This window comes from Megachile rotundata, chromosome 10 (assembly GCF_050947335.1).
Source record: "Megachile rotundata isolate GNS110a chromosome 10, iyMegRotu1, whole genome shotgun sequence".
Classification (NCBI taxonomy): Eukaryota; Metazoa; Arthropoda; class Insecta; order Hymenoptera; family Megachilidae; genus Megachile; species Megachile rotundata.
This window is the reverse complement of record NC_134992.1, coordinates 3,938,698-3,962,599: the sequence shown is the minus strand read 5'-3', so window position 1 is coordinate 3,962,599 and position 23,902 is coordinate 3,938,698. Positions and strand designations below refer to the sequence as shown.

General features: G+C 32.2%; 1 protein-coding gene and 1 long non-coding RNA gene across 3 annotated transcripts in view; one reads left to right on the top strand and one right to left on the bottom strand.

Annotated features, from left to right (window-relative positions):
- Positions 1–14,907, bottom strand: part of LOC100877207 (neural cell adhesion molecule 1) — a 349,161-nt gene extending 334,254 nt beyond the window's left edge. For both annotated transcript variants that reach the window (XM_076536766.1, XM_003703377.3), the window contains exon 1: positions 12,883–14,907. Coding sequence is in view for 1 of the 2 variants with exons in the window: in XM_003703377.3 (XP_003703425.2) it covers positions 12,883–12,988 (106 nt within the window). In the remaining variant the exon portion in view is untranslated. The remainder of the gene's footprint in view (positions 1–12,882) is intronic.
- Positions 1–23,902, top strand: part of LOC143265328 (uncharacterized) — an 85,885-nt gene that overhangs the window by 45,227 nt on the left and 16,756 nt on the right. The gene's annotated exons all lie outside the window — the stretch shown is intronic.

Here is a 23,902-nt window from a genome sequence, read left to right as displayed (position 1 = left end):
TGTTCCGGGAATTTCTTTTCCTTTGTTAGTCAACGATAAATTCAGAAGGGGCTTAAAGTAGCGGTTTAATTAAACTAGTTTTAACTGTCATTCTCGTTCCTTTAGGTTTGCTTTCCACGCAGCGCGCTTGAATCGATAAGGCGACTTTCGCTCTACATTTTTATTACCTCTGTGTACATATTGCAGACTTTAATATTAATTTTTCTTATTAATGAGAGCTTCCTGCTGTCACACTTCGGAAAACTGCATATATCGTTACATTGTTATTTTTAATTTGGCTTTTGGTTTTGTTAGAATTAAACTATAAGATTTTAGCTGACGAGATTGGGTATTCTTTTCAACGATCTTTCAAGTTTCAAATAGAATGAAAATTATGAATAAGGAGTATATTATTTATTTCAATAAATTTTGATATTAAATAAAAACTTTTCTGATTAACTAAAAGAATGAATACTTGGAATTTTATGTAGATGTTCTAAAAAAAAATATTTTGTCATTTCAAAATTGAGGTTTTAGAATCAGACAATGTTAACTCTTAAAATTCACTTTTTGTATTTACAACAAATTCACGAGCAAGTCCTACGACTACAAAAATTAATAGTTTAAACGGTTATATAGATAACCTTTTGATTTTGTAAAATTTATTGAGAGTTAAATAACACTAACTAGACATAGTATTCTCCCTCCTATAAAATTATGTTTTTCAAGTTAATGTTGTCTAACTCTAAATTCTCAAAATGTAAGTGAATAGAAACTGAATATTTACTAATGTAAATTAAATACTCGATAATAAAAGAATCGAAATTGAATACTTACTAATAATAAAATTTAAATTAGAATATATATTGTTCCTAATCATTTTGATTGTTATATTAATGTTGTTAACACTTTCATATAATTATTTTCATCAAATGTTAATTAAAATTGACATTTTGTGATACTTGCTATTTTAGTATCGGGTATTTAAAATGCAACAATTTAATATTTATTTCGCGAATCTATTTAGAAAATAGATTTTGTTTTTATACGATTATAGGTCATTCTGACTAAAGTGCAAACATAAAATATGCAAAATCTAAAAACTTGATTTGGTAAACAGATGGTTCAAAATATTTACACGTGCATTCGTAATCTTCTATATAATTCAGCCTGTTTCTACTTATAATGACGTTTTAATTATGGGTGGAAATAACCGTAACCCAGAATGTTCATTTTAACCCTCGTTAACCCTCGGAATTTTCAAGGGCTAAAAAGTGCCCGCGTAAACTTTAGTTTTTTTATGGTGTAACTTGAATAGACTGCTGTTAACCCTTTTTGGGTTAAAAATAACTGTATATAGCACACTGTGTATTCTTTTATACAGCATCAGACATTTACATAACTGTATTTGTATTAGGTAAAGTAAATTTTGTATAAAAATCGATGTAGTGAACTAATCAATCAATAATGGTAGATACGTATGTTAACATTTTTATGAATTGTTTGAAAATAGTTCAAATAATAATCTAGAATTATTTTAGGATGACGAAAGATTTTAAATTACTATGACTGATTTTAAATTATTGTAACATAATTCTAAATTATTGTAACGTAATTATAAAGTACCATGTCATCCTGTATACATTTATATTTTTCAAAAACAATTTAAGACTATTAGTGAAGGTTTTAGAAAAAATGTGACAGAAACTAGAAATCGATATCATAATCTACAATTTATTCAAATATTTCATTTGCCACAATTTTAAAGTAATGTATGTTAAAATTTTTATAAAACTTGATCGTTAAAATTTTTATCATATATGTATCTTTCGAATACCTTTAACCAGTTAAGTGTCATGCATTAAAGTCATGCGTAAAATTTTTTTACAATTTGACATTTAAATTATAATTTTGGCGAAAACTAAATTATATTCGTAAATTGTAATATGTTTAAAATGTTTAGAAGTCAACACGAAATAAAATAAACAAATAACAAGTATAAATGATTTGAGATGGAGTCACATATTCTTGAGAGCTAACTCATCATCGCTTGATTATTTATCGCGACACACACTGGCGCGTTTTGCAAAAAGATCGCCATAGTTAACTGGTTAATAAAAGTTAGTAGGTTTTACATAAATGGTATTTTATTCGAGAATTATTACGGAGCTGGGTCAATTGTGATCAAACACAACGGAAATGTCTCGTTTAACAGTAACTTAGGTATACAAATAGTTAAATAAAAATGTTCCAAATATTGCAATTATTACGTGAAAGAATATTGTAAGATTAAGAAATGGCTAATAATATACAGAATTAAATTTTAATTGCTATTATCTCAGTCGCCCGGAATTCTGGGGTTAAAATCAGATTTTCATTTTAGACTAATCTAATCCCAATGGTGCGCTAACGATAAAATACGAGCCAGATTATTGCTATCGAGTGTTTCCTATTTTAATCGAATTTTAGTGAACCAGAATTAAATCAAATTTGAATGGAATCTAAACATAAACGGATATTGCACAAACTAAATATTTAGTAAATTAATTCAGCCCAATATTAAAACTAGCAAGGTTTAAAAATGGAAAAAATGAACATCACTGGTTATATGGCGATTGAAACAATTTATCTACAAAATTTGAAGACGAAATTCTTACTATAAAATTAATTTTGGACGTAATAAAATTAATACAGTAATGTTATTACATTCAGCAAGATATTTAATATAGATTAAGTATTAACTACAATAAAATGTTCACTCAATCTCATTGTCAGTAAGCGAGCCCTGAATTTAATAAAATTGATGCAATATAAAATATTTGTCGACAATATTAATTTAATGTTCAAAATAAAATTTTGAATTTAATAAAATCGATGCAATATACATCAATTAATAACAATGTTATAATACAATGTTTGTTCAAAATATTGAACACAGATTGATTAAATAGTAAATTCATTTTGCAAAATGATTTGTTATTCCGTTAATCCAATATTTATTATTTACACATCGTAATAAACATTTTGGGAACGTAAATTCAGTAGAATTTTTCTAATAATATTGTTTGTTAATAATACATTGTTTCAGCTTTTAATACAACTCCTCCCCAAATTTTCAATTTATTGTAAGATTGAATATTTTATTAATCAGATCAGACATTGCTTCACTTCTAAAAAAACTAGAGAAAAGTATAATTTCCTAGCTATCTTGTAAACTTCTGTTTCATATCACAACTATGAAACCACATGTCCCCTTTTAATAAAATAATGTGTAATAAATTTAGTTAATCAAATATCCATTTTTGTATCACATAATAAATTGAAAAGAACTTGGATTAAAGATAAAACAGTCATAAAGTAACATTCTATTGAATTTATAAGTTCAATAACAATTCAATGCAATCAAATGACGAAATTCAATGAACAATTCCACAATGGCATTGATGATATTAAACAATTAAATTTATCAAAGTTAGATTTGATATTAACAAAGAAATATTTTACTGTTCCGTCTACGTTAGTGACTGAAAGTTTCATTATCAATATTGTGCAATGACTACAATTTTATAATCATGATAATGGTCGTATATTATCAAGGTGGTCAGACAATATTCATTTTCTACGAAATTTATACACTAGAAATTTAATATCATATTACTGTAATTAATTTCGTAACTTCGTGATACCATAGTAATTTCTAATTGATATGGATACGCCAACACTTCGTATATTTTTAATTATATTTTTAACAATGAGGTAAATTCAAATTTGTTGAAAATCGATTTTAATTAGCTTAAAATATCCAACACAGTACTTGTTATGAATTTTATTTACTTCATGTAAACTTCGCATTGTAGATCTTTCCCAATGTACCTGCATTTATAATGCAAATTTCACATTTCGTGATATAAAATACAGATGTACTTCAAATAATTTCCCGTGCAAATGATTAATTATTGTGATATTTGGACATCCACATTAATATCAATAATTTCGTATATTTTTTATTTCATAAAACAACGCGTTGATCTTTTAATATCCTTGATCCTTTTCGTGACAATCAATTTTGAAAAACATACACGTTTAAGGAGTAGCACTGTTTAATAAAATAAAAAGATATGTTTTATTTGTATATCAATATTTGACTGGACACGTTTCGTTCTATAACTAACAGTAAGTTATTACCGATGGTACTGGGAACTTGCCAATATTTCTTTTTGCATGAAAATTATAATAAATAGAAAGTATTATATTAAATAAAAATTTATTTTATCACATTGACTTCTAACCACGAGTATACTTGCATTTAATTAGAATTTGATCATCAAAGTAAATTTTCAGAATCACAAGATCAATAAGGCAAATTTTTATACATATAGTACTGGCTCTTTTTCACGTTTACAAGTTTAAATTAAATTTAAGTTCCTTAGGACCAACGTTTTGACGTTGCAAATAAATGCAAATTTCGCTTTATAACATTTAAAAATTCGAAGAAATTCTTGAAAATTACTAACATTAATGTTTAAGTAATTAACAAATGAATTGTACTGAAACTACTTTGTGTGAAAGTTTGAATACCTCTGCAATCCCCAAAGAAGAAGAATTAAATTACTTATGTATTATGTATGATTATATTATTTATATATTATGTATTACTAAATTATTTATGCATTATATATTATTAAATTATTTATGCATTGAATATTATTAAATTATTTATGTAAAGTAGCAAGTACAGAGCTCAACCTATCACTTTAGCCTCCAATTTTCTAATCAACTACGTCGCTTATAGTTAACTCATTATTTCCACAATGTTAAGACAAATACAGAAAGTCAAAATGTTAGGAACATTTTACATTCAGTGACCTCTGATTGTACGCCATTATAATTAAAATTGAAATGAAAATTCAATCGTATTGCAAATACTCTGGTTCATCACATTTGAACTCTATTGTGCGTCACAAGTGTGATAATACTTTGTCATGTCATTCATATATGAGTGACAAATTTCTATACAGACCTAACATCTATATTACTTACTTGGAACTGTGAAAAAGAAATATAACGTGATATTGTGAAAATATATGGTAAGATTTGAAAATACTGATGCAATTTTCATTTGCTTCAGTGTAGCAGTCAAATATTAGAATGCAAGAGGTTAAGGAATGAATCAACTGTGCTCTTGAATAATTATAACATGTCTTAAATTTGATTATTTTTATTGTAATAGTCAACGTGTTAAATCAATTATAAGTTTTATGTGTTCAGACATCCAATGTAACATTTACAAATATATTGCATTCTTCCTATGTGATAATACCATGTGATAAATACTGTTTTCCTTCTGTTGATATATCGACATAAAAAACCTTAAGATTTAACGCCTTGAAGGAATAATGAAAACAAATGGGAGGCGTAACGTATAGATAATTCTGCGCGTGTTTTGTATATTCTATTACTCCAAACCAGATCCGGCCGTACATGTACGGTCATGGTGATTTATATTACTGCGTGTCGCGCTATGCATAACTATTTCTACTGAAGCAATCAACGTGTTAACCTGTTAACTGCCACGGTAAAAACAGACATCTGTAGCAAGGCATATTAAAGAGATTTTCTTGGCGGTTTTGTAATACAACATTCTTGGGAAATAAAATGCAACCTTCACGAAATTTTACGTGAGTTCATACTCATTGTCAGGCTTTAATAGGTCTAATTAATACAGAAATATTTGTTACATTAATAAGACAATGTAGATTTATACAAAATATGTGATGCAATTATGTACAGTATAGATTTGTATAAGAGTATGTGAAACAGTTATGTACGATACAGATTTATATAAAAACATGCGATTATGAATAATACATATTTAAATAGAAATTTGTGATACAATTATGTATAATACAGATTTATATAGAAATATGCAATACATATAAATATTTGAAGAAATACTAGCAGGTCTACCTTTAGTGTAGAATTAAAAATAAATATCTCTTGCAAAATTCAATAAGAGAATAAGATATTCATGAAATTCGAGACAGATATTTTTTAAGAAGAGATAATGTAAGATTTATTTTTTGTAATGATTGGAATATTAAAAAAACTGTTGTCTAAATTAGAATACTAGAAGTGGTGAATGCCACAGCCAAATAATTCTCGAAGTGTCGTGTTTCACAATTGTATACTTGAAAAGAGTTATGGCAGACTTGGTATTTTTGACACTTTAATTGCAATTTAAAATTGTTACGCGTTAACTCCAATAAATCACCGAGCGTGTCACCATTCTGTTGTACTTTTGAAAATGACTGGTAAGTTCAAACAAACACTTCTTTTTTGTTCTTTTTTTATTTGTGTTTGTTTTGACCCCCTTTTGCCGCCAAAATGCACGTGAAATTGTGGTTGAAAAAGTAAAACAAAAGGCAACTTTCGTTGTACTTTTTCAATTTCTATCAGAACAAAACCTGTCGTAAAACTATCTACAGTGTCAGATTTGTGTCTATACAAAATTTCGTGAAAAAATAGTTATTAGCTTTTGCGTGGTAACACGTCATACATAAAATTCAATTGAGGCTTATACATACAAGATGTCTGAGAGTGAGCTCTAGTCTAGAATTTTTTTTATAATGAATGCCTTACTGACACACCGTATATCGTTTACTGTTTTCTAAATAACTTTGTGGAAGTATCTTCATTTAAGTTTTATCTATTAATTATTATTTACAATACTAAGTTTCATTTACTAAGCTTGTATTGGGTTGTTAGGCAAAATAATTAAGTTTTTCTCAACAGAGGATTTAATTGTATTTTTTTACAGCTACCTTCACACTTAAGCCGCAAATCATTATGTATATTTTACAACCGATGTAGCAAGGCTTTTTTGTGAAAAATTTCGATTGATTCTACGCAGTAGTTTTTGGTTGGTGACCCATCAAATATGGAAAGAAAAAAGCAGCATTTGCGGCATATTTTACTTTTTTACTATCGTCAAGGTAAAAATGCTGTTCAAGCAAGATAAAAATTGTCAGACGTGTATGGAGAAAACGTATTAACAGAACGATAGTGCCAATACTGGTTACTATTATTTATTCCGATCACTACAGAATTTTTTAAACGGTAAAACCTTCACTTCAAACGAGGAGGTCAAAATTCACTTGGATCAACTTTTTGCCAGCAAGGAACAAAAATTTTATGAGCGTGGAATCATGTTACTGTCAGAAAGATGGTAAAATGTATTGGACCAGAATGGACAATATGTAATAGAATAAGATATTTATTCACTATAAGAAAATCGTCCTTCATTTTCTTGAAAAAAAAAAAGAAATTACTTTCCGGACAACCCAATAAAAAGTTTCATAAACTAACCATTATTTGAATGGCCTTAGTTTTAGTTTTAACCCTTTGCACTTTTATTTCACGTTTCCATTTGTATTTTATTTTACCACTTTATTATTTAAAATGTTTCCGCAGAAGGAATAACCAAATTTAAAGGATCAGTTTTCATTTTCAGTTTCAGCTTCAGAAATAATGTATTCTTATATGAATTATGTATACATATACGTTCTCTGATTTAAATTCTATACTCTAATTATATCCTTTGCGCAATGAATAAGGAAAGACTAATGAATTTTCGGAAATTTGAAAATGGAACCAGTAGGAAATATCAGAATTTATGGAAACTACGTAATTTTAAAGAAAGACTTTTCATTGAAATTTTCTAACTTCATAAAATATTAATACTTGTATGAAAGTTGAACAATTAATTAACGTGAGTAGTAACTCTTTTTAGGATCAGGTTCCAAACATATTTTCAGGATAGAAATTAGATAACTTCATTCCATTTTAAATAATTATAAATAAAATTATACCGCAACTTGATGAGGCATGTGTCACAAAATGGACAAGCGCTAAATCTTTGAAATAAATTTATTATAAATTTTGCTGTGACTATTGCAAATAAGTTTTGAAAATTACTCTTCAAAGCAATTAATTTTTAATTTTTTAAAATAAATTTACTTGATAAAATATAAGTTTCAAATCCTTATTTTAGGATCAGATTAATCTAGCAACATTTTCTTGTCTTACTAAATTAATTATTTCTTTTCTGTTAAATTAATTAAACTTTTCTTCGTTTTTGTTCAAGAATAACTCCTGTTTATTTACTTCTCCCAGTAACGAAACTGATCTTTAGTTAATCTGGCTCTCAAGAACAAAAATATTCTAAAGCTCTACATTCGTGGTTATAGAAATCAGCATCAAAGAGAGAAACCTATGAAATCACAAAAAGGACATTTTCAAGAATTTTTCAGATAAAACTTCCTTAGAATTGATTTAACGAGTTTTTTTATTATTTATGCTGCATTAAAAAATATGCATTGTAAAACGTTATATATATTTCTTAAGAACTTGGTTTAAAACTAATTAACGGTACGTACGATACTGTGATGCCATTTACACATTTGAAATATCATATTATTTTTGTAGAATTAACGTTATCAATCATAATCAAGTTAATATTATCAAACACAAGTTTCCAATTTGTTATTCTAACTTTATCTCCTATACTCTGCAACTAATAAATCAATTGTATAAAATTTGAAGCATGTGTAACGTCCCCGGGAAGAATTTTTTTTTTTCGGTTCAACATCACGACAATCTTGGACCCACTGACTAGCGTAATCAATTATCGACTGTAGTTGCCAATTACCGACAGTATGTCAGATATCGATTATCGATCTATCAAATTCGACAGTCGGTAATCATAATATATATATATTATCATTTATATTAATTATCTTATAATTTTGATTTAGAGTAGGTAATATTTTCCGCGAAAATAATTGAACATTAAGTTTGAATCATTAAAACAAAGTTATGTATTATTTTATTTTATTTTTCTAATAAATAGTTTGTATAAGAAATTCTCGTTACGCTATGATGTGCCTACGTGCCGCGATACTCGCCCGAAATCCTTGAGATCAGCGTTAATCCTAGAAAAGGATAGCGATACTATTTCTATTTTCGGCATTTTTGGACATTAAATTAATTAGTTAACTGAATCAATTTATATACGTAAAATCAACCAGTGTTCAACTACTCATGGCCGGAACTAAAATTATTTCCTTAAACTAGAAAGCTGTAAATCGAAATAGACTCGCCTCTGATAGAGAAGGACAGAAAATGTATTTTTCGTTAAAACACCATTAGAGTACCATTTTAGTATCGAAACGATAGCCAGAAATTAAAGAGCGACATTTAAAATATAATTAAATCGTTCAATTTTATAATTAATGTATAATAACGAAATTATATGAAAATTTAGATATTCTGACGTCACAGAAATTCCAGGAATTCGGCGAACTTGCGAGTATAAAAGGGCGAGCGCAACCCGTCTAAAATCAGAACAGTTTTCGCAGTCGAGCACGATAGAAGCATTATTGATAAGAATAAGAACTCAGAACAATTTCCGTTGTTAAGAGCCGCAACGAATCTTGATACTTGATTGGTCAAGCGAGTATACGCCATTTGGATACTTGGTCGTGGGTCGTTTTAGTAGCTGGCTAACGCAGAGCTCCCCATACAAACGATCTCGTATCTGAAACTCCGTCAGGAGAGAGCTATACTTAGCACCAAGAAAGGCTAAGATATCGAAACGATAGCTCTCAGCTACTCATAGTTGATTTTTGGTTGAATTGTTAACGCGCCATCAGATTCTCGGAGCTCGCTCTGGGTAGTTTAGTAGCCAGCGAATAGCAGGCTCCCCATTTGAGCGGCTTGGTCTCTGAAACCCGTGTATTTTGGGTGGCAGTTCAGCAATTACAATTTTACAATTAGAGTCAATTGATTTGCTACCCTGTCGAACTTATATTGTTCACCTGATTCTGGTATCGTTGGGTCGTTTTAGTAGCTGGCTAACGCAGAGCTCCCCAATTAAGCGATCTGGTTTCGGATGTCAGTATTCGTTTTGGCTAAAAGGGTCATGAACCATTTAGTTGTCGAGTCAAATCATAAGAGTAATTGTTCCGAAGAGTAGTTCTCAGATTCAGATAAATTTTGGTTATTTGAATTAATAAAAGAATACTGTTCTCACTTAGCGTCATTTCCGTAATCGATTACACCGCGTTAGATAGTAGATAAATCTGTCTAATTTTTGCGAAAGCGTATTTAGGTGCGTTTAGAGAATCTCACTTAGGTCGAATTCCTCGCAGCGGCAGATTATAAAGCGCTAGTATTAATTAATTTCGTCAAAGAACATTTATACAAATCAATCGTACAAATTGAGATAAACTTTGTCACTGCGATACCTTCGAACACGAAAATCAAATATATATATATATGAAATATCAAATTTAGTTAATATTACAAATGCGAAGTTAAATTAGATACGGTCCAACATAAAGTACTGACCAGCGAGTCTCATATTACATACTGTTTAATTTATCAATTTCTATTATTTCTATCATTATTATTATTTCAAGATCTATTTAGTTCTTTATACTAATCAATCATTTATAATTTATATACTTTCTTTATTTTGTTGTTATTGTTGTTTGTTAGTTTCATTTCTTATCGTTTATTGAATAAATCAAATTGTTGAAAGATTTTGACCTGTGGATTTCACTCCTTAACCGCACACCACACGAATCCCACAATCTTTATTCGCGAAATCGAGTCGTTTAGAGGTAAAAGCCGCTCTTTACCTTTTAGCGCTTGTAACTAACTAAACTTAGGCTCTAGGGACGTTACACATGTCGCCAATGATCCCTGCGACATTGATTTACCGGTGAACAACGAATTAACGCGTTCGATCGCAGGGTAGCAGGTGTAGCACGCTGCGATAAAGCGAAAGCGTAAAAAACATTTGCATCCAAATGCATCTTTGTACAACCCTGACCTACCGTATTAAATCCTCATTACCTCTATATCTGTTAATTTCGTTTACATTCATGTTAACAATCTCTCCAATTTGAGTAAAATGAGTTTTGAAACACAAATGAGATCGAAAGTGTTTTTTCCAAAAACATTTTACACACATTTGTTGGTCTAAAGAACAAGTTTTGTTTCAAACATTTTTTAACATCTTCCTTCGTTTACGATTTATAGGCAATAGACCAACTCACATAAGAAAGTTGATTTTTTCTAAAGTAGAAATTGACATAGAATTACGGTTATGTTCTTAGATATTTCTGGTGATTAACTAAAAATAGTGAGTAATCAGTTAACGGAGTTCCCTAATTAATCTTGTAAACATTTCCTAACATAATGTTGCAGCAAAGCAACACCAACTTCGGGCTACACATTTGAAGTTGACTATGCTAATTTAATTAGAGGTTTAGAGGCGACTTGTATGCACGCTGCTACTAAACAATCCTCGATCACCGGTTATGATACACGGGCTTTACGCTATAAGTTAAAGGTGCTGACATTTACGAGATCTTAACACGTCCCATCTGGAATTTCGGTGTTTACCTATATCGCGGACATTCGACGCACGACTTTTCCACGGTAAGTGCAATCATGAGAACACGTCAGGAATTTTTCCAGGAAACGCTCGTAATTTCAATTTTCATTTACGTGGAAATTCACGCATAACGGTGTTGATTGCGCAACGCGTTCTTATATCACGCATCCGGGATTTCAGCGTGTCACTGCGATCAAAGATAATTAAAAATCGACGTAACTGTTCCGGCTTTTGCGGTTTATCTCTGTGAACAGGACTCATTCAGCACTGTTCCCGTTTTCAAGGTGAAACGAAACTTCGCGAACTTCTCACAATGAATCATTACTTTTACGTACTTAATCATTACTGTACGTACTAAATCGTACATGCAATTTTTTGCTGTGCAAGTACCAGACGAGACACTTCAGCGATAAACACGGTATGCGTAAATATTTTGCTAATTTGCTAACGACAACGTTACAGAGTAGAAGTTTTAAGCATATTACACTTTTAGTTACAAATAAAATTGTAAAATACTCTTAAAATGCAACTTGTAATACCTCACAAAAAAGCAAAAGGAGATGTTTTTAATTACGCTTAACATATATTTTAATTAAACGCGGAGTTCTTGAATCAATTAAATATTAACCTGAAAATGTGCTGCTACATTTTCCAAATATTTGGATAGCGAGAAAAGTGAAGAACATACGGGCACCGTTACTGTATTTCATAAATGACATTCAAGGTAAACATAAATGTATATTTTTTCTGTTTTATTGGAAAATAAAAATAATTAACGTTGACTTCACTGAAACATTGGAATTCTGATGAATTTCATTAAAAATTTTTCAGGCAACGAAGAGAAATATTTTGCAGCGAAAAACAAAAATAAGCAGTCTGTCGAAGAAAGTAAAACGTTCAGTGAAAGTTCAAGTTCCAAACTAACGTTAACAGAATGAATATACAGAGAGCAATTAATTAACATCGTTCACTCACATTACAATTTTCAGCGTAAAGATAACAGACCATTTGAAATTAGAATACTTTTAAATGATAAATGACCGTGTTGCGAGGCAAATGCAGAAACAAGCTCTTGCTCTAAATTTCTTTCAAGCTCTGTTTCACAGTAACCATTTGTCTAGCGCTCACCGTTTTAAAAACTAAGAATTTATCGTTCAGTAGAAACAGTACTAAAAATAGTCTAAAAAAGAACGATACCAGTTACGAGAGACAAAAATTTGTCTATTTTTAATTGCAGAAAACCCCGGAGCACCGGTATTACCTAGCGCTTTCCGAATAAATTAAGTGTCAGGTTATTCGCAGTTATCTTTTCCGGCTAGTTCCTCGTCGTATTTCATCAAAAGTTCTCGCAAAAATTCTGTATATAACCAACGGTGCCCATTACCTCCATCACTGCCGGTCCCTGGATCAGATATAAATAATAATAACTGTGTACAACTCACTTGGCTCATTCAGATCAGATATCTCCAGCTGCGAGTAAACCGTGGCAACCCCCAACACGAACACCGTGGTCGTAGTCGCGACACTCCACCGGCACCTCCACCACATTTTGTCTCCCTTTCGCGCACTGAACACACACCCTCGAACTCGAACTCTCGTCGTCCCGACCGACCTAACCACCACCTAACCCGCCCGTCGCCCTTTCAGCGGTTACGTAGTCTCGCGACCGTCGTGAGCCGGCACTAATTGCAGCCGCTGTTGTTGCTGCCAGTGCAGTCGGTGTTCTCGTTGTTGTTGCCGATGTTGCTGCCGGTGCCACTGCCGTTGCTGCATTGCGCCGCCGTCGTCGACATCGTCCCGACGCCTTTGTGTCCTCCTCAATGTTACCGTCGTTTTCCTTCTGAATCCGCTGCGTGCCCCCTGCTCGCCCTCCACGACAGTAATCGCCTTTGGACCAATCGTTCCTGTCAACTACTTTCAGCGATTCGACGACCAACTTGATCACGCAACTTCTTCCCTCCTAATTGCTACGCCGGGTGAGAGAGGATCTTCAGCCGGTGTCTCAATTAATCCCGCTCCGCGAGATTAATTGAACGAGACGAGATTGTTACTCGGATTTCCACGGTGAATACTTTGAACGGTCGATTGGAACGTTTACATCACACTGGCGACGCTAAAATTCGTTGAGTTCCTTCTTCACAATCCTACGAGATGAATCTTTAAATGATACCGCTGGATTTAGGGCAAATTAGACTTTCGGATGCGAAGCTTAACGATGCCGACTCGGAGGATCCTTGTCGTCTTCGACAATGCTAGTATCACTGCATGTGCTAGTATCACTGATGATGTAGTTGGGTCACTGACGATGTAGTTAGGTCACTGACGACATATTTGTGTCATTGACGTTATACTTGTATCACTGACAATCTACTTGCATCACTGTCGAGTCGATGTACTGTTCGAGTCAGTCGGTACACGCCGTCAGACAATTTTAAATTGGGAATTCGAATCCGCGCATTTGAGACAACACTCGAAAACACTAATGACGAACGCGTGTTAAATACGGAAACACCATAAACTCGACCGGCAAATGTAGCTGTATGTACACAAAAACCTAACTTCTAACGAACGGAGTTCTTGAAATATCCAGGCGCGGCTGCGATGAACCTTCTAATGTTTTTGATTTAAAATAAACGTTCCTCCGACGTTACGTGACTGTGTATACCAGTTCGAATTCTCGGTTAGCGAGAATCGTCAAACCCCGGATTGAACGCAACCACAAATAACGTTCCAGATACAGGTCTAGTTTACTGCAATGGGTTCGTGTGAACTCGTCGGTCCCGTCTTAGGGCTTGTTACTTGCACCGCTACTCCACTCGGAGCGCGCGTCGATGAACACGTATCAAAGGTATTCAAGGTATTGATATATCTGGAGCAATTAAATTGTTACGTATCGGAATTAATCAGCCGATGCAATTGATTTTATTAGCGCTCGTAACCGAATCACCGGTTCTCCATCGACGAAACTCGCAAGAAGGTTTCACACACTGCCGCGGTAAATTATTCCGTGTCACGGAACTGCACTCTTTTATTTATCGAGTTAACGATGAATCGTGGCTCGATATTCGCATGCACCGTTACGCATACACGTGTGTTTCTCTTTCTGAGGATCATCGAAGACAGTCACGCACAATGGACCAATGCTCGATAAAGGTACAACCCTTGCATTCAAAAAGATGCTATTGTATGTATTGGTTTGCGAGAGCGTGCACATCTCCCAAAAAATGATAGCTCCGATGTCGGCTGACTGTCACCATCAATTTGAATGAACGGATAAACGGTCGACGATGACGAATGACATAGATGACAGGGAAGAGAAAATAAAAGCATCCTTTTCCGGCACGATTTTAATTCATACAACACGCAAAGCACCGAAATTACGTTCGAAAACGAATGACGAAATAAACCCTCCACAAACCGGAGCCACGTCGAGTCCTAACCTGTGGCGGCTCGGTACTGAAACCATTGAGTACCGCAAAAGACCGCCGCGCGTCGCTTCGGCTATCTTCGCGGGTACTCGTGCAACTTCGGGCACGCTCGCTGTGTCTGTCCTCGTCGCTTTTGGCTCGCCGTCCACCTTTGCTTTCTATCTATTTCCTACGATCGAGCTTCTCTTCTCTTCTTCCTCTCGTTTTCTCCGCTACGCATGCCGCGCGGAAATCACTATGATTTAGTGGCGCGGCTAATGAGTCACCGTAATCGCCACGGTGCTGCCATGCGGGGCATTTGTGCGTGAGCGTAGGATATCCGAAGGATCAACGTGGAACGTGGCGAACAAACGGAGAGCGTGGGGGGATGTTGTTCCTCCCATTTTAATAAAGGTAGCAATATAGCCGCGAACGAACATCTCGCGTTTTAGCCGAATCACCTTCAAGGAGGACCGTTTTTATTAGAGGAACGAGAAGCTAGGGAGACGAGCAGTCCAAGAATTCTTGAAATTTGCCGCGTTATGTAAGGTGGGTTACTTCGAAGTTTATTCGATTCCGGCCACTTGCGAAATTAATACGCTTTATGGGACGGTGACGGTCATAATTCTCTCTTTTCGCAATAGTGCGTGAATTCGTTGATATCTATGATATTTTCAGATTGAATTCTTTAAGTATGGTCGGGAGATTATCCGCTGCGGAATAGATTAAGAAATCTATTTATGAGGAAGTTATGGGGTTTATTTATTCAGCTGCTTGCTGAGATTTATGAAAGGGACGGAGGAAAAGATACCAATTCCCTTAACGGAAAATTTAGTAAGTTATAAGTAGTAACAGTTATCAATTTTACTGTAAAAGTAGTAAGGTAAACGATATTGTTGGATAATTGTTTAAAAACAATCGTTTATTGACATGTAAAGATGTTTTGATAAGATATTGATTATTGGACGTGAGTACCTTTAAATCAATTTTCAGATATAGAATATTTGATGAACAATTATCAATAAAAATTATATTTGGTTGATTATTCTGATCGTTAGCTACAATAATTTTTAACAATTATATAAATGGGAATTTATGAGTTTGTTATATTTTACGATGTTAACAAATTTTGCACAATTTTTTTTATGAAACTGATGACTGCAAGGATATGCATATATGTGTTTAAGAACTTACCTATTTAAAATCTGCTTTATATCTGATAATACCTTGATAAAGGAACAATTTTTTAAGCAGTAAGCAAAATACCTCAAACACTGTTAATGTTAGTGTTTTTGCAAACAGTTCGTTATATTTGTAATTTTCAACAAAAATCACTAACGTGAATGTGATCTCTGATGAGGTCGCATTTATTTGTCGTGCAAATAAAAAAGAAATGAGTAATAATTTTCATTCAGTATTTACGTGTCTATGAAGATCACATCTCCTTCATTACTACGTAAATACAGGTAAGCAATATCGAATTATTTCTAAAAAGCTTATGTATTATAAAACATTATCGAAAAATGTATAAAAATGACAATAAAGAGCATTTATGTATACCGTGGCAGATAAATCCTGTTATTAACTTGTACGTTGCTGCTTATGGTTGTCTTTATAACCACGAATTACAGAACTATTAATTTCCATTAATCTCTGCCAGCCTCTGTCTACGATATTGCATTTCAGGATACATGACTGCAACCTACACTTTCAACAAACTAAATCGATGATAGAATTTCTGTCTTCGTGTAATTAACACAAAAAATGGGGGCAAATTTTTTGTACTTTTGCAAATAATTTACAGATAGATATTAAATAAAAATGTAAGTATTAATCAACTATAAAAACTATGTTTTATTTGTAAACTACTATATTTAAGTTCGGAAAACTACATTTTTGAATTATACATATGTTAAAATTTTAATATTTTGATTAAGGTTAATAAGTGCTATTAAGAGAATTGTGGAACGTTTGTGGATGATTCCTATTACTGCCTTCTGGGTTAATGGAATTTCAATGCAATATTATTTGTACTTAACGAATTTTAATATAATTCTACTTGCTTTTGTTATCGAATGAAAATAATAAGTTATTAGTACGTTGATTACCATAGGATCATAAATGACCAAACCCTTAAATTTTATGCAATAGATTAATCAAAATTTAAGAAAATGGAAACAAAAAGACCATTGAATATTAAGATTATATGTAGGCGCAGTAAGGTAACAAATGAAAAGTTCAAAATTTGAAATTATCAGGAATATCTATTAACACAATACATTTTAGCTATATTGTCAGTGACGACATTCTAGAAGGCAAAAGTTCTTGAAATTTACAATATATTGTGTTAGACAAATAGTTCCATTTTTTAACATTGCAACTATCTTCGTGTAATCTCATGTGCTACAATAACAACTAAGCACTGATGTGCACGGTGACAATATAACGAAAGTCTGCTATAATAGATAATTAAATATACAAGAAGATTGATGGTACTAGCAAAAACAAATTTAACTTATTAATGTTTATACGCAACATTTTCTTTCATTTAAAATGAATGTTTGAAACCACGTGAAAACAAATGAAACGCACGATGTGAACGTTAATTAGTATTAAAATCATTTCTGGCCCTTTTTACGTCTAAAAATATAAAGCATATTAATGGCTCTTTTAGCGAAGTATATTTTACTGCCTTTTTTCATTGAATCAAAATGCAAACGTTCGCGACTATTCAAGAGTACAAAGACACTCATTTTGTACCTTTTTGCAATTACTACCCTTTTCTACAGTTACGTGGAATAGGTATTAAAATTATTTTTTCTCCGTATTGCCAGTCTTTTTAAGCGTTTAATTATTTCCTCGGGCTGGGAAAAATAAAGGAGCTAGATTTTACTTAATAATTGATATCTTCAGTCGTACTGTAGGTGTTCGTTTTCACTGCGAAAATTAAAGTGTTAAAAGTGTAGTCATACAAGAAGTAATTCATTCTCTATCAACTTACACAATTCGTATTTCTATTATTACGTTTTATAACAGTTCTCGTTTAAAAATTCTCATTCATCTTGCACAACTCGTTCATAAAAAGACTTTCCATACCTTCGTAACTGCCTCTTACTTAGATTGTTGATTGCACGCATTCCCAGAATCTTTGCCTTCTGTACAGACATACCTGGTAATTACGTTCTGCGAATTGTAGCTACGCTTTAACAGGGACGTATACTTATAAGAGAACCCCGGTGACTGACACATACCGATTTTTATGAAACTACAAAATTGTTCATTCGAACTGTCTAAGAATATAACCGTAATTCGTTGGTGCTCGTTTCTTTACTTCGTGGGAAAAAATTTACATTTTATTCGAGCAAGTCCGTCTATTTAACGGATTATAAATTGTATGTAATGGAAAATATTAAAAATTATTTGAAAGAAAAGTTATACTTTGAACCTAAAAATCTATGTAAATGATTTTTGAAAAAAAATTCCTTCTTACAAAAATTATTTTACATCTCTCCTATTTTTTTATTTGTTATTCTTAACAAATTCAACCGTGTATTGCAGTATATAATAATTGTAATTATTTTACACACATTTGTCATTTTAGGTCTTATGATTCAAGAAGAGATATTATCAATCAGACTTACTTTTTGTAATGACTCAGATATTAAAAAAAACTTTTGTCTAAATTAATTTATTAGAAGTGATGAAATTTTACATCGAACTAATTCTTGAAACCTGACTCATTAAAGACCTTGTAACTATGGCACGACTAATTGACAAACTACTTTTTTTGTGAATTCGTCATAATAGAAAATGTGCAATTCATCCGGAAAAACAACTTGACATAGTGCGATACAATTGTTGTTTATGTGAAAATGTATCTGACATCTGAACCTGTAAAATGATGCGTAAACGAACATTTGACCTTGACACTCAAATTTATCGTCATTTCAAACAATAACTGCAGAGGAAACTGTAACTTCAGAACAATCGAAAAATATGACGAAATGAGTGGAATTGTAGGATAATTATTTCCGTTTTTGTGGCACTTCCTCAATTTCAATTACCACAAAACTACAGTATCAGATCTACTTCTGCATAAAAGATGAAATACGAGGTGTGACACAAAAGTAACGAGACTAGTCCAATAAATCATTGTACCTGCAGAATCAGTTGTCCGTGACATTATCACCTTCAAAGTAGTCCCCTTCAGTGTTCACACACTTTTGCATTTGGTGCTGCCATTGCTGGTAACAATTCTGGAACGAGGTTTTTGGAAGTCCCTTTAGGAGATTTTCCGTTTCTGTCTGAACCTCTTTAACTGAGGTGAAATGGGTTCCCATTAAGCAAAATTTAACTTTAGGAAATAAAGAAAAGTCTCATGGAGCCAAATCAGGAGAATAAGGAGGATGCCCCATCAGAGTAATATTTTTACTGGTCAGAAACTATTTGGCAGACAGTGCCGTGTGAGCGGATGCATTGTCCTGGTGCAACGACCATCAATCGCTTCATAACTGTGGCCTTTCTTTCCAAATTTTTCATTAAATCTTTTTAGGACTTTAATGTAATAGTGTTGGTTAACAGTCTGACCACTGAGAAACCACTCAATCATTACAATTCCATTAATGTGCAATTTTGATTTTGACATGTGTGCTTTTTTGGGTTTTGGGGATCCTGGAGACTTCCACTCCATTGACTGGCGCTTACATTCTGGGTCATAGGTAAAAATGCAAGTCTCATCACATGTTACAAAAGATTTCAACAAATTTTACAAAAAACTTGATGTTTATATGCTGTTCGATTTTTACGTTAGACATTTTTCCGGCAGAATGCAGTTGCACGTGTTCACTAAATAACGCAATACTTCCAAATGGTATGACCGATTCAATCGAAATTGGCAACATGGATAGAGGAGGTATGTGGAATGATGCCACAAAAAACAATTGCTGCCAATTCCATTGTTTTTTCAAGCTACAGACCTAGTCTCGTTACTTTTGTGTCACACCTCGTATATTTAGTAGTCTTTGTGTGATGAAATAGCATACATAAAATTGAAGTCAGATTTACATATACAAGATTAATTTAGCGCAGTATCGGAAAAATGCAGGAAAATAATTCTTAAGTGTTAAACAACCCCGAAATACACACACACGTTTCACATGAAATCACAGCAAATGTTAATCATTCTCACGAACACTTGTTTAGGAGACTTTCATTTGCGATTTAAAATTAACCGTTGGAAACGAACATGCATGGACATTTAATCTTTGTAATTCCATGATAAGCGTTATCGCGTGAAATTCGTTTGGAAGGAAGTGTGTTCAATACACAAAATACATTTCACCCTGCGGTCTGCGTAATTTTAAATGTCCCGTTGCAGATTTAAACTTGCCAGGAAATCGGAATGGGGTTAATGAGCATCACGAAACATGCGGCCCGATCGGTAGAGGGACGCTTATTTGCGTCATAAACATGTTCATGAAAACTGATAGTTCGTACATAGGTGGTGCACGCGCGAGATAACACCCCTCGAAACTTCATGACTACGAGAACTCTCCGCGATCGCGATAAATTCTGGCTTTCGTGTTTCCATCGCTATCGGGAATCGCCTGTAAATCACTTCCTAATCCTCATCGAGTAGGTATCTCCGAAGGTACCTTTCCTAAATCCCCTTTGAACGTTTGAGAACATTTCCAGCTTACCTGTTAGTTATACGTATCGTTGTTTTCCGACCTTTGCCGATCATCACCTAAGACGAAACTGTTCGCTTCATGGAATTGAAGTAATTTCAAGGGATGTAAAATTTTATTCTCTACATCTGCATATCTCAAAATTTAATGCTGCAGATATGATAAAATTGGAAGATATAGTTATCTGTATTTTTCTGCTAGATAATATTGATCCTAATTGACATGAGCTGTACTTTACATTAATTTTATTTATTTATACGAGTCTTTATTACAAAAGTGATATAAATCTGATCTTGTATTAAAATAGAAGCAATTATTAAGTAAATAATGTGTATCTTCTTATCAGGAATGGACTTAAGCCACTTTCAAAATTCATAACTAAATTTGTCATAAAATTTGAAACAGCCAATTTTGATGAAATCCCTAAGGTATATGATCAATTCACGCTACGTGTTAAAATTATAACTCTGTGGGGTGATCATATATCTAAGTGAGTTAAGATACTCTGACCTAATTTGTAAGTTGATCTTCGACCTGTTCGAAGAACAGTTTAATGAAATTATCAGGACGTTCCTGAACAAGCGGCATGAAGAAAAAAACTTTTGACTCGCGAAAGGATAGAAGAGTGTTATTTTCACATCTTTCGTGAACTGATCATATACCTCTGGGATTTGATCACATCCCTATTTTCATCATTTCCCTGCGACATATAGATATCATATAGTAATTCTATTTCATAAACATTTCGATGGCAATATAGTTACAACAAATGTGTTCGGTAAAACGAAAAAATAGTTGAAAAACGTTTAACAGAACTACAAAACCTAATAGAAATAAACTGCACAGGGTAAGTGATGCTAGTGAACAAAACGTATTGCTCCCTTTTATTAATTTTAACTGTAAATTGTACTCTTACGCTTTAAAAAACATAAATGTCATAAAATGCAATGAAAACTAATCGTTTGAAGTGTACAGATTTAACGTAGGTACTTTTTAAAAAATCTCGATACCTGTCGAAATAAAATCGTTATCACAGACCACGATTGACGTGCGTACGTGAACTGATCTATGCATCGGTCTCGCGTTTGGTTCATGTGTCAGATTCGGCAATAATTTATCTGCGAGATACCTACACCTCTCGTCTCTACACTCACGTTTTTAATTTGCTAACTGTGACATCCTGGTTCGGTTTCAATTTTCGTTTACAGTGGAAAATTGTCTTATGAGAGACAATTTTGTAATTATGCAAGCCAAAGTAGTACACATGGTATACAGTTTAAATTGCTTCATAGCATTCGAATAAGGAAATTGATTTCCTAGAAGAATAATCGGAAATATGTGGAAATACAAAAAGGTTTTGAATAAAATGTATTGGTCGAACGAGCTTCACTAACAGTTCTATTAATAATATTTCTGCTTAATTTGAACATTTTAGTTGATTAAAATATTGTAGCAAAATGTATTCACATTACATAGATAAAATTATATTATGTATACTTGTATCAATTTTCATCACTCAAAAATATTATTATACAAAACTTAGTAATTTAAGAAGTTTAAAACTTATAAACTTTAAAATTTAGAAGTATTCAGCTCTAGAAATTTTCAATACTATGATGACTTTCTACAAATATTCAAACTATGAAATTGAAAATTTAGAAACTTCCTTTGCAATCTCTCAAATGCCACATGAAAGGATTTCTTATATCAACAATTCAAAAAATTTTGTATTCCTACAATGTTGTACGTGACAATATAACGATAATTAATGTTCGCTTTAGTTTCCACAAGCGATTCCCTGGCGATTGCAGGTATCCATCATTGTTCTATATTCAACAGTTAATAACTTTCTGTTAAAAACATTAATCAATAATTTGCGTAGTAATTTTCATTAAAATCTGAGCTTGAAATTATTATAAAATAAATTTGAATATTTTGCTACATTTTATCAGTATTTTTATGTTTGAAAATGTGCTAGTTGAAATGCAGCATCCTAACATGCGTATTAATGAATATGCAACATACCCATATCATTAGTTCGAAATGTAGGAACGCAGGTGTATTAGTAATGTTCCGATTGTGTCTTGAGTCCGAATACACATCGATGAAGGCTTCATTAATCTTGCAAAGGAGAGGCAATTCCGTTATACCGCTGATTGACAATGATTATTCATTACGAAGAGTCCATTGGCGTTAACGTCAAGTTTTAATCCACTGCTCATATTCCATGTAATATATGCATCCATCAATCACGAAGCATTATATCTGACACAGATGTAATATTCAAAAACCATAGCATTATTTAACATATTGGACTTGTTATTTTTACACAATTTTCTAAAAATAGCACTCATACTGTCTGTGAAATTATTAAAAGATATTTGATATTAATCAAAGATGTCGAAGTCATTTATTTTTTATGAGTCGGGTCAGTGTCTTAATGTATATCTATATACGTATACATATATCAACATTTATTTCATCTTAAGATTTTATGTCTAAAATCTGCAATTGTAGGTGATTGATTTTACGTTAATGACTTATATCTGAATCATTGTTTCTTATATCGTTTATTGTTTTTGTTAACTTTTAAAAAAATTTCTGTATAAAAGTTTCTCTAAATATATTGCTAAATCAGTTTAGAAATTTCATACCTTCCGTACTGAAAATTCAGACATTTTTAAATTTTCAGATGCTCAGGTTTTCAAATCTTCAAATCTTTGAATCTTTGAATCTACAAATTTTCAAGTTACAAACTTTTCAGATTATCAGATTTTTCAAGTTTTGAAATCTTCAAATTATTAAATTTTCAAGTTTCCAAATTTCGAAATGCGACAGCTTTGAAATTTGTCAACTTCTAAAATCCTGAAATTTTTGAATTCCGAAATACAAAATTTCTAAATTTCTTTATCATTTTAAATTCCCTTTCCAAATTTCTCAGTCTTTTCAACTTGCTAAAACCGAGTTTTGAAATTCCCAACTTCCTTAACTTTCGAATTTCTTTTAGATCAAATTTTCAGATTTCTTAATTCCTAAATTGTTTTCTAAATTTTCAAATCTCTCAATCCTCCCTTTCCAAATTTCTAAATTTTTACTTTTCCAAATCGTCAATTATTAAAAGTTTCGAATCTCCAAATTATTAAATTAAAATTTCTAAATTTGAGAATTAAAGTTTTTACCCAACTTCAGTTTGTATGAACTCGTGTTGCTGCTAAAAAGGTAGAAATTTTAAATATCATGGTTTTTTTGTTTCGTTGTAAGGAATATGTAAAACAACAAGTTTATAAATGTAAAATATAGTAGTATCTGTAGAAGTATTAATTTATTATCACTTTCATAATAAAAATGTCGCTTCATAAATACATTTC